The 12,376-nt window shown below is 37.0% G+C and overlaps 1 protein-coding gene across 4 annotated transcripts in view; it reads right to left on the bottom strand.

Moving 5' to 3' along the window:
- LOC117304262 (receptor-type tyrosine-protein phosphatase delta-like) overlaps positions 1-12,376 on the bottom strand; it is a 110,644-nt gene that overhangs the window by 60,685 nt on the left and 37,583 nt on the right. For 3 of the 4 annotated variants that reach the window (XM_033788654.1, XM_033788661.1, XM_033788655.1), the window contains exons 4-5: positions 7,893-7,937; positions 3,366-3,474 (exon numbers count right to left, since the gene is read on the bottom strand). In XM_033788654.1, coding sequence (XP_033644545.1) covers positions 3,366-3,474; positions 7,893-7,937 — 154 coding nt within the window. The remainder of the gene's footprint in view (positions 1-3,365; positions 3,475-7,892; positions 7,938-12,376) is intronic. The other variant, XM_033788667.1, reaches the window with a different exon arrangement.

Here is a 12,376-nt window from a genome sequence, read left to right as displayed (position 1 = left end):
CCAAATGTGAAGGCTAGTCTTTGACAATAACAAATTGTGTCCACTGCCTTTAAACTTACACAGTTTGAAGATAATGATAGTAGAAAGCTTCCCTGAAAATATTACTTGCTGAGGTGTAATTTTTGAGAAATGAGTAAAACAATGTCATTAAAATAATTTTCGTCTCACTGATCATGAGATGAAAATTGTTTTAGCATGTAACAACGTATTTTCATGACATTGTTTTACTTGGTGGAAACACGATAAGGAAGGGTTTGCGGTAACACCATGTAATGACTATCTCTAATGAGTTGGGGTGGTTCTGAAAAGAACCGTTGGTTTCAACTCGACGTTTTGATCAGTATGCTCTGATCGCTTTCTCCAGAAGACGATCAGAGCATACTGATCAAAACGTTGAGTTGAAACCAACGGTTCTTTTCAGAACCACCCCAACTCATTAGAGATAATCATTACATATGGTGTTACCGCAAAACTTTTCCATAGGGATGCATTCGATGTTCTTGTGAAAATAGTTTGAAAATAGTTTTTTGCGCTGTAGGTACTGTTTTAAGCTGAAACATTCACATTGTGTCTTTCTTGCATATAAAGTAGCATGTTGCATTCATATAAATTAGCATTACATTGACAAGAACCAAGTGTTGTGGCCGAGCGGTTAAGAGCACCGAATTCAAACTCTGGTGTTTCTGATCAGCAGAGTGTGGGTTCGAATCCCCAGCCGTAACAATTGTGTCCTTAAGCAAGACACTTAACCATTGCTTCGTCCTTCGGATGGGACGTAAAGCCATTGGTCCCATGTGTTGTGTAACGCATGTAAAAGAACCTACTGCACTTTTCGAAAAGAGAAGGGGTCGCCCCGGTGTTCCTGGCTGTGGCTGCTGTATGCGCCGTAGCACCTTGTAAACCCTTATAAGGTGCTAAATAATTGGGTCTCAGAATTCATCACTGCAATAACCTATCTTTCTGAAAATTTGTATATACTCAGTGCCTTGAGTACCTTTTTTGGTAGATACGTGCGCTATATAAGACTTTGATATTATTATTATCATTAACCAATCATCCATCCATGATTAGCAAGCAGACTGTTAGCAAGGTCAGCGGGTACCAACCGCATCTCTAGCGGCTGCATTTGCAAACGAACATGAACTCCAAGGAACCTGAGGGAACGATTAATCTGTTCATACATAAATCATTATTCATTGATTCAAATGTTTTTCTGTGGTAAAAAAAAATCAAAAGGATATACATCAAGAAGAATCCATTCTCAAAATAGTTGACACTTATCAACAGCTACAGTGGTTTTAAAGCATTATACACTTTCGGAACAGAAAAAAAAAAATTAAGTTCACAGATTTACAAATAACTTACAGAGTTTACAGAAGGTAATGGTAAAAGACTTCTCTTGAAATAATATTCCATGAAATGCTTTACTTTTCGAGAAAACATTAAAACAATTATCAATTCTCGCCATCAAGAATTACGGATTATAGTAAACACATGAAAATATTAAAACAGTTATCAATATCGAGATTAACGGATTCATTTCAAACACATGTCTTGACATGGTGAAACGTGCGGAAACAAGGGTGGGTTTTCCAGTTATTTTCTCTCGACTCTGATGACCGATTGAGCCTAAATTTTCACAGGTTTGTTATTTTATACAGTGTATATAAGTTGTGATACAAGAAGTGTGGGACTTTGGACAAAACTGAAAGTGTCCAAGTCAGTTTTTACAATAAAAAAATGGTTTAAAATTTACCACTCTACATTGTATAACTCTACCTTTAAAGCAATCGCACAACATTGGTAAACAGTATTGTCCAAAGGCCCACACTTCGTGTATCACAACTTATATATAAAATAACAAACCTGTGAAAATTTAGGCTCAATCGGTCATTGCAGTCGGGAGAAAATAACGAGAAAACCCACCCTTGTTTTGGCACCTTTCACCATGTCATGACATGTGTTTGAAATGAATCCGCTAATCTCGCTATTGATAACTGTTTTAATATTTTCTTAAAAATTAAAGCATTTCATTTGATAATATGTCAAGGGAAGTCTTTCAGCATTACCTTCTGTAAGCCCTGTAAGTTATATGCAAATCTGTGAACTTTAAACTTTTATTCTGTTCAGAAAGTGTCCAATGGCTTTAACCGTTGATAAAGGTAAGATAACATTATTTAGAAAAGGGCAACTGCAATCTTAGCTTGCGGATTTAATGTGATTTTTGTGAGGAGATGTGTTTTGCTATGAACTCTTGTATCTCTCTTATGTCTTCTAATGGAAGAGAGTCTCCTGCTGACTTGATGAACTCAAGCATGATACAAGGTAAGCTTCAATGAAAACTTAATAACCCTTCACATTTAACGAACCAACCAACCAACCCTCTGGGGGGCTGACAAACTATTCATAGATTCTAGGTTTATTTTATAGAACTTTAAATAACTGAAATATATATTGTGGGTGAAAATTATGAAGGCATGAGGAGGAAGTCCAACACAAGCAATGTCTGCAGACCAAATTTTGGAAGAAAAGAAGGTGGGGGTGGGGGCAGGAACCGTTGGAAAATTATACATGTATTTTAATCCTAACCATACTAAATGTAACAAGATTAAACACATGTAAAGGTTGTTAGATACTGCCCTCAATTCTTGGGTTTGAGCCCAATAGCCCTTTTCACACCATGATCTCTATGATTCCCCGAGATTGCCCCGGGGGAATAACGAGCGGCCATTTCACACTATGATCCCTTTAATAATAATAATAATAATAATAATAATATCAAAGTCCTACAAAACATGTATATAGCGCACGTACATGTAGCTACAAAACAAGGTACTCAAGGCGCTGAGTATATACAAACTTTCAGAAAGATAGGTTATTGCAGTGATGGATTCTGAGACCCAGTTATGTACATGTGGCACCTTACAAGGGTTTACGAAGGTGCTTTGGCGCATTCAGCAGCCACAGCCAGGAACACCGGGGCGAACCCCTTCTCTTTTCGATAAGTGCACGGGGTTCTTTTAAATGTGTTACACAACACATGGGACCAATGGCTTTACGTCCCATCCGAAGGACAAAGCAATGGCTAAGTGTCGTACAACAATGTTATTGGCCAAATGACCAGGGGTGGATTTCACAAAGAGTTAAGACTAGTCTTATCTCTAGTTAGGACGCGTTACTAGTCCTAACTTAGGACTAGCCGTACGTTTTTCATATCTCCTAAGACTAGTCCTAAATAAGGACTAGTCCTAACTCTTTGTGAAATCGACCCCAGGGCACTAATGCAAAGTGCATTGATCACGTTGATACGATATTGTACAATGGGCTGTATAAAAACTAGTTATAATTTAGCCGTAGCTACTAACCTGTAGAGAACCTGGTATGATTCCACAGGTCCGTTACTTGCTGCCCAAGCGACGTCTATAGAATTCTTGGTTATTACCCTGGCAACTGGGTCACCTGGTGGGATTGGTTCTGAAAGTATAAAACAAGAGAGAATGCAGATAAATGATTATTATATCTGCCATTTATTGACAGTGAAAGGTGCAACAAATGACAGTTTAGAGATTTCAAATATAAATGCAACATTCTCTGTTAGCACCCTTATTGTTTCTAAACACTTGTATGCAATTGTTGTTATAAAGTACAAATTCAATTAAATGTTAGTATCCCCTTTATACATCGGAGAGGTTGAGTATTAAATATTGTTAAGAAAACAACAACAAAACCAGATGAGGAAAAAGTGAACACACATGTACATATATTAGTCAAACAACATTAACCTGAAATCCCTTTATGTGATATAACTGGGTCCTTCCATACTGTACACTAACTCTAACACCATAATGGTAAGTAAAGAATATACAGCACTAAAGGCAGAAGATGGGAACTCAGGCTGAAATGTGCACAAGGCGCCATTTCAGCAAGCAACTCTTTAAAGGCAACATGTTCAATGAGCATTGAGCATTGCTATCAATGATATGAAAACAAATTTGCTTGCTAAAATGGCACCCATGCAAATTTCACATTCCAACGATAGAACTTGCACCTTCAGCGCTCTATACTCTTTGATGCTAACTCAGCACCCACACTGATGGACCCTGGGCCCCGATTTCATAGAGCTGCTAAGCAGCAAATGTTGCTGAAAAAAAATTCCTGCTTAGCAGAAATTAGCAGGTTACCAGTCAAAAAAAGAGCATGTGACCTGGTATTTCGACTGGTAACCTTACTCTGGTATAAAGCTTATTTTGTCATTCTTAGCTTATTTGTGTGCTTAAGCAGCTCTATGAAATTGGTCCCACGTGTTATGCTAAATCCCACATAGAGCACATACAGTGTGCAGCAGTCCCCAGTCCAACCATGGAGGTAATTTTCTTCCTCCATGGTCCAACAGACTCAAACGAATCATGGAGGAAGAATTTTTCCTCCATGAACGAATCAAGTTGCTGGAGTTTGACTGGTTGGGGATGATGGTTTTGAGAGAAGCAACCAAGGTCATTAAGAGTGCAAAGTAATTGTCTTGAATGATTCAACTCAAGATGACATGAACATCAACGTGAAGTGTCATCACAGGAAACTTGAAATGATGCATGAACGTTTTAGAGGTTAACATTACCACATGATGCTGTATCACATTCATGTACAATGTAAAGGGAGGCTGTTTCTTTGGAAAAGACCTTTTCGCAAATACTTGGGCGCGCGCGTAAAGCTTGGAATTAGGTGCATTGTGGTCTTGCTGGTATCCAAATTTGATCCATATCTATCCCACAATGCACCTCATTCAACAGTCTGCGCTTGCGCAATGGTATTTGTGAAAAGGTCTATAGTCTTCCTGTGCCTATTCACCAAGCTAATTCTTTGCAATGTTTGAAGCCCATGTTGAAAACTCATTTGTTTAAAGGGAAGGTACACGTTTGGTAATTACTCAAAACAAATAGTAACTTTAAAACTGACTTGGTAACGAGCATTGGGGAGCTGTTGGTAGTATAAAACATTGTGGGAAACGACTCCCTCTGAAGTAACGTAGTTTTTGAGAAAGAGGTAATTTTTCACAAAAATAATAAAAGACTTCTAGCTAGAACACTTTTAGCTAGAAGTCTTTTATTCCCATCTGAAAGCACACAAATTCGTCCAACAAGGGTGTTTTTTCTTTCATCATTTTCTCGCAACTCCGATGACCAATTGAGCTCAAATGTTCACATGCTTGTTATTTTATGCTTATGATGGGATACACCAAGTGAGGACACTGGTCTTTGTAATTTGCTTATTTGTATCTTGTATCTTTCTCTCATTGTTTATTTTATTGTTCTCTTTATGCGCTTAGAGGCTTTTAGCATTAGGCGCTTTACAAATATCTCATCATTATTATTATTATTATGTTAAAAAAACAACCTGAACTATGACTGAGCGCACAAGGTGTGAAAGTTTGCGAGCGCGAAAGTTGGCGAGTATACAAAGCCTGCTTACATGCATTGGTTTTGAAAACCCTACTCTGCAATCTGGGGTGTTCCATATGCTTTTAATTTTAATTTTCTTATGAATTTGATCCAAGAAAGAAAAAAGAAAATAAATAAATAAATAAATTTATTTAAAAAAAGTTTTGGTGGGAGTAAAAAAATGTTTTCCGGTTAACAAAGGGAGAAATCACATCCCTGAATGTACAAGATTGTACGGACATTGTCCCCATTGAAAACAATTAATTTTTTTTTTTACTATACATCATTCATTTGAACAACTTTGCCGAGTTACAACAAGAATGAGTAAAACAACAGTGTATATGTGTCAATGAGCAAGTTCGATCAAGGACCAAATGGTTGATTCAAGACGTACGCAGTGCAAGTGGTTTGTTCAAGATGTACATAGTGCATGCACACTGAATTTGTAGCGTCTTGTCATGTCAATGGGATACCACAACCATGAAAAAATTAACTTTAAGAAAGAGACAGATACACACAAAAACCACTAGGACTAACATCACAGCCTTTAAAGGTTATATCAAAACATGCTACATGTACACTTGTAAACCACAATTATTATGACAATACATGCAACAATAAACATTGTGAAGCTAAGGTGAGAATTTATTGGTTACAGCTAACACTAACGTCAACAAATCAAGAATTAAGGAAATTGTTCAATAGATGGATTACACTAAGCGTCAACGACCACCATATGATAGCCTTAAACGTGTTCACATTCATCAAATACTGCGGTCGGTGATGCTTATTGCAATCTAGTCAGAAAGACGATGCATGTTTATGTTAAATCATAGTTAGAGACACTGGACACTATTGGTAATTGTCAAAGACCAGTCTTCTCACTTGGTGTATCTCAACATATGCATAAAATAACAAACCTGTGAAAATTTGAGCCCGATTGGTCGTCGAGGCTGCGAGATAACTATGAAATAAAAAAACACCCTTGTACATGTAGTTGTGTGCTTTCAGATGCTTGATTTCTAGACCTCAAATTCTAAACTTGAGGTCTCGAAATCAAATTCGTGGAAAATTACACCTTTCTCCAAAACTACATCACTTCATCAGAGGGAGCTGTTTCTCTGAATGTTTTATACTATCAACCTCTCCCCATTACTTGTTAGGAAGGGAGGTTTTATGCTGATAATTATTTTGAGTAATTACCAATAGTGTCCACTGCCTTTAAAGACCCCCAGACCATAGCTGGCGGGAATGGGTTGTGTTTATAAAGAATTAAAAAAAATAATAATAATAATAAAAAAAAGTAAATCCTGATGAATTAGTGGCCAAATTTCTTTGCCCTGGTACTCTCATTTCATTAGTTGGTTTCCAAATTGCTAATAGGCTGTCTAGCATGGTGACATCAACCCTCTGGAGAATATTAATCTTTCATCCATTTATTTCATTCTATGCCAGACCTCTGATACGATCACGACATTAATTTCACTTTCAGACCATTTCAGAGGCAGACGTTTCTCCAAAATCATTAGAGATGTCAACAAGTACTGTCAGTGGAAGCTCTTAACCACTTAATTGAATTTTAGCTTTAATGCATACTCTGTCTGCAGCAATTGAAGGTCACTAATGTTGATCCAGTTGGGTTAAAATTATCGAGTAGTGTGTAACATTGAAAACAACAAACAGCTAGGAACAGAGTCACAAGAGGGCGCTGTAACAATAACCTTTCTGATAGCAAATAATCAACACTCTTCATTCAGTGTTAATTTTTTATTTATTTTTTCATTTTTGAAAGCTATTATTGTATTTCTCGAATTGTCACCTGTTTCGCTCAAAAGTTTCAGTTTTTTTGGTAAACATATCCCAACTTCGGGCTCAATTGGTCATTGAATTTGCAAGAGAATAATGAAAGAAAAAACACCCTGTTTGCATTACTTTGTTTGCTTTCAGATGCATAATAAAAGGCTTCAGTTGAAGTCTTTTACTATTTTAATGAACAAATACATCTTTCTCAAAAACTACGTTACTTCAGAGGGAGCCGTTTCTCACAATGTTTTGTACTATCAACAGCTCTCCATTGCTGGTTACCAAGTGAGTTTTGATGCTTTAACAAATAATTTTAGTAATGACCAGTAGTGTCCAGTGCCTTTAAAGTAATCTATCGTGCATTTTTGCAGTTGATAACAAGCATATTTGTCAGAAAGGTAAATAGAAACAGCTATTGGTTACAGCTCCAAAACGTACTGAGAAGTGGCATTTGTCTAAGAAAGGAACAAACACCCATAAATGTTATGAAGACACTGACAGCACGTTCCACAAATTATTTCACAACACCAGCGTTTGACAAGAGCAGAGTTAAGCCTGAGGTTAAAAGCTTGATTAAAATGTGAAACATTAAACACACATTAAGAGACAAAAATATGCTGGATCAACTGCACTGGCACAGCTTCAATACCTTACCTTCTACAGTTAAGTTTAGATTGGACTCCATGGTCAAAATGGTTGCTAGAAAAATAAAGTACACACGTATGAACGTTCATTAGTAAACAATTATAACACAAAATAGTAGTAGATGTATCTTCCATACACACTTTCTGTATTTTAATGCTGAACAAAAAACTGTATTTATAAGTATAGTGCATAAAACAGACACGCAATTTTATTCTACAAAAAAATAAAGGACTAAAAATCAGGAATGAAATTTGAAGACTGTAAAAGTTACTGTTAGTTTCAATGTTGATTTTAACAAATATATTGTATTTTGTAATATACACAAAATTGCATTTATAACTAATTCGCGGTGGTGTCTCACGAGTGACGAGGTCTTAGAGCGGAAGGCGAAATGGTGCGCTCATGTGATGAGACAGGGAGGCCTACCCAGCGCAGCTACATGTATGGGTGGTCTGCCTACAGGTACAATTCGAGGCAGAGGCCGCCCTAAGCTGCACTGGATAGACAACGTCACAAAGTGGAGTGGAAGAAGTGTTGAAGAACTGAGACAAACAGCGATTGAAAGACACCAGGTGATGGCGGCAACTCCAGAAATGTGCGGCCCCATTACAACCTGAGGTCGAGGCGGCCATGGACGCAAGTCCATGCCGAATGATGATGAACTAATTGCTTAGGGTAGCTTCATTTTCAAATGTTTTGTTTCAATAAATTTTTTAAAGAAGATTTGAATTCGTGGAAAAATATAGTCTCTTTTCAATTTTGTTCTTGGTTTCCTTCTGCGCGAGATGTGCACAGTCTATTTAAACCTTTAGCCACTCAATGTATTTACCAACTTAGCAAATTTGTTCCTCTGGCCCCTGTAGTTTTTTTAAAAGCTTGAATACTTTGTTGGTTCAGGGATAATTTGAGTGAATAAGAATATCAGCTCAACCTGACAGCGTGACAGGATTGTCAAACTTGAGCATACAGTGATGCATGTCAGTGGATCTAGAGTTCAACTCTGTAACTAGGGTCAAATTTTAGGGGAGTGCATTATTTTTTCGGGGTGGAGGGGGAGGGGTGGGGGCATTCTGGGTAAGTTTTGTTACATATTTTCCTGAAAGAGCCCCTTTTTAGAACTCTCTCTATTATTTGGTATAAGATTATGTGCCAGGGAGGTGAAAACAAATGCTTTGTCTTCATGTGAAAAAAATACAAAATTGTTATAAGAACACTGATAAACTATTAATGTCACTTTTTATTCTAGAAATTTTGTATCTAAACTTTTATCAAGATTTCAAATAGGGAGGGGGAGCTCTATCAGTGGTGTCACAGGGGCAGCACCCTCGAGAGAGGGGGAGGGGAGGGGCGGAGGTCATTTGGGAGGGAAGGCCTGTTTTGCCACCGGTAAAGCTTGCAACACAGAAAATTGTTTAGCAATTCTTTCAACACTTTTTTTTTTTTGGGGGGGGGGTTGGGGGAGAGAAAAATTGCAGATAGCAAACACCATCTACAATCTACAAGTAAAATGCATGGCTTGAACAAATTATACACAGTATTGTGAATAATTTGTTCATGCATGCATGCTACTTGACATTGTGACACTGAGTACCCTTATGTAATTTGATTAGATTGGTGGACTTAACCTTTTGGTTAAAGATTAATCAGTTTTTCCTCCTCAGTTTAGCCCTCTCTGCATCTGTATTTTCTATGAGTTGATCTGTGTGAATTTTAAGGTGTAAGTTTAAGGGCAGTGGACACTATTGGTAATTACTCAAAATATTTATGAGCATAAAACCTTACTTGGTAACGAGTTATGGGGAGAGGTTGATGGTATAAAACATTGTGAGAAACTGCTCCCTCTGAAGTGGCATAGTTTTTGAGAAAGAAGTAATTTTCCATGAATTTGATTTCCAGACTTCAGATTTAGAACTTGAGGTCTCGAAATCAACCATCTAAACGCACACAACTTTGTGTGACAAGGGTGTCTTTTCTTTAATTATTATCTCGCAAGTTGGATGACCGATTGAGCTCGAATTTTCACAGGTTTGTTATTTTATGCATATGTTGAGATACACCAACTGTGAAGACTAGTCTTTGACAATCACCAATAGTGTCCACTGCCTTTAAGTCTGTGAATTCTGGTAGGAAATAAAATAACATCATAATTTTTTTTTAACTATTCTACTTACATTACTGTGTTGTTTGTTATTGTAGATTTTATGTTCATGTTTGGTGTGGAATAAAATAATACCAAATGAAATGGAACAGTCATTTGCCATGCAGGCCTGATACTTCACGGAGGCAACGGAGGCGATTGCCTCCGTTGCCCCTTGTCATTGCCTTAGTGCCCTTGAAATGCTCCAGTAGAAATTTACAATTTCCTCATAGGGTGCCCTTTGCCAAAGAGAAAATGCCTTGGTGCCCTTGCCCTTTCAAAAACGAAGCATACAGCCATTGCCATGTATGTTGATTTCAAGAACAGAAATGAAAAATATTTCTGTATTTATTTGCTTTTAGTGTTTTATTTTATTTTATTTTTTCCCCGGCTGCAATTTGCGAGTGTTTGGTTTGATATACCATAGCTTTTGCATGAGGATGAGATTGCACACAATGTTGAATACTGCACACATACATACATTGTAAATTGAAAATCACTCCTATCCTCCCTTAAAGATACTATGTCAGATTTTTTGCCCCAAACATTAAAAAATAGATTTTTTGAGTGAATGGTATTTCAAAGAGAATCACCCGCTCTAACGAAAAAAAGTTAAACTTTTACTTTTAATGGTCAGGAACCATGACAAAAATTAAAAACGTTTCTTATAAAACACATTAGAATTGGTCATGTGATATATTGTCGGGATTCCGACAAAAACTAATTTTGAGCACTTTATTTCACTGCTACACAGCTACTAATAAAATAGGGACTTTTTCAAGCAATGGCTCAATTAAATGAAAGCTTGTAACTTTCTCGACCCCCATCAAAATACCTATTGAATTTTAAATCAAATTTTTGGGGTCAAATCGGCCAAAAATCTGACATAGCATCTTTAACCCTTTTCATTATTTCCTCAACCCCAAAGTTTCATCCAAACCCCTCAACATTAGTTTAAGGGGCAAGTTCTACCCCACATGATCCCCACCCCAGCCAGCCGCCAATGTTTGTCGCTCTGGATTACACAAGGGGATGCATTCAGGCTAATCGAGGCCAAATGAAGCTTCGTAAATATCTGACAGCACATATTAACCTTTCAATCTCTTCATAGCGGCTATGTATTATGTCATCCCGTGTACACTGCTCAGTGCTGCTGCTCACTGCTCGGCCGACCGATTACTTCCTAAAGGGTTGTTCTTATTTTGTTTAAAGGGGCGGTCAGTTAATGTTTTCTAAAAGCATTGATGTTCATTTTTACCCCCTTATCGCTGAGGTTGTTTATCGTTGATAAGCTTCATAGTTACAGTTTGGACATTGTCTGTAGGCCTACTGTTATCTTTAGGTTGTAAAATTTTGGCAATCTGCGACTTCGCCCTTCTATGGCAAAGCAGCCCAACTCAAAAACTTGGTAACTTTTTGTTTTTTATTATCAGTTGTTGGTAAATTGAGGATGATCTTCCCATTTCAAAATTCAAAAAGCATACCATGTATGGTTGTGAATATAACATGTTTTAAATGGTTGTAATTTTTTTGTCTTTCTTTTTTTCAGATAAAGTTTTCTCAAATATGACTTTATTTTCAGAATACTTCATTTTAAGCCTTCAAGATTTTATTACCTGCCTAAGGGTTGAAATGCAGGCCATTAAATAAAAATTATTTTTTTGCATTAACACCATTGCAATGGCGTAAATGCAAGGACCGATGCATTGGTCCTCTTGGTTGGTTAAGTTGTTTGCAACAGCTAAGGAAATATTCCAGAGACAAAAAAATTGTTCTAGTATGAACATTATCAGGATCCTTTTTAGACTAATTAACATAAATCGTTTTTAAACCAAGAATCCTGTAAAACGGTAACACGTTCAAAGTACACCATTCCCGGGAAACAGTTCAGGCAAATAAAGCATTAAGCATTAATTATACCATTATGTGGAACACTTATCTGAGCATCAGTGGAGTCTCCTAAGACATTATCGTTTAATTAATCTTTCAGCATCACTGTGGTACATGGTGCACTGAGCGGCCCTTGAGGAAGATCACTAATTACTCACACTATGTGGAGATGATATGGTATTAAGGAGTCCGCCATTTACATGTACATGAACCGTTCAGAGGCTAGCCAACAAAAGTGTACAGTGCAAGTTTTTACAGACACTGTAGTGCATGACTCATTTTAAAGGGAGAGTGTATATATATTTGTTCTTAAGATTCAACTGATTCACATCCACCATGATCACTTGTATTCAATAAACTCACCATAAAAAAAAGAGAAAAAAAATAAAAATTATCACAATATGGTGTTAAAAAAACACCAATGTAAATAGAATTGTGTTGGCAGAAATTAGAGTTATACATTTAT

This window comes from Asterias rubens, chromosome 2, assembly GCF_902459465.1.
Source record: "Asterias rubens chromosome 2, eAstRub1.3, whole genome shotgun sequence".
NCBI lineage: Eukaryota > Metazoa > Echinodermata > Asteroidea > Forcipulatida > Asteriidae > Asterias > Asterias rubens.
This window is presented reverse-complemented; position numbering and strand designations above follow the sequence as displayed.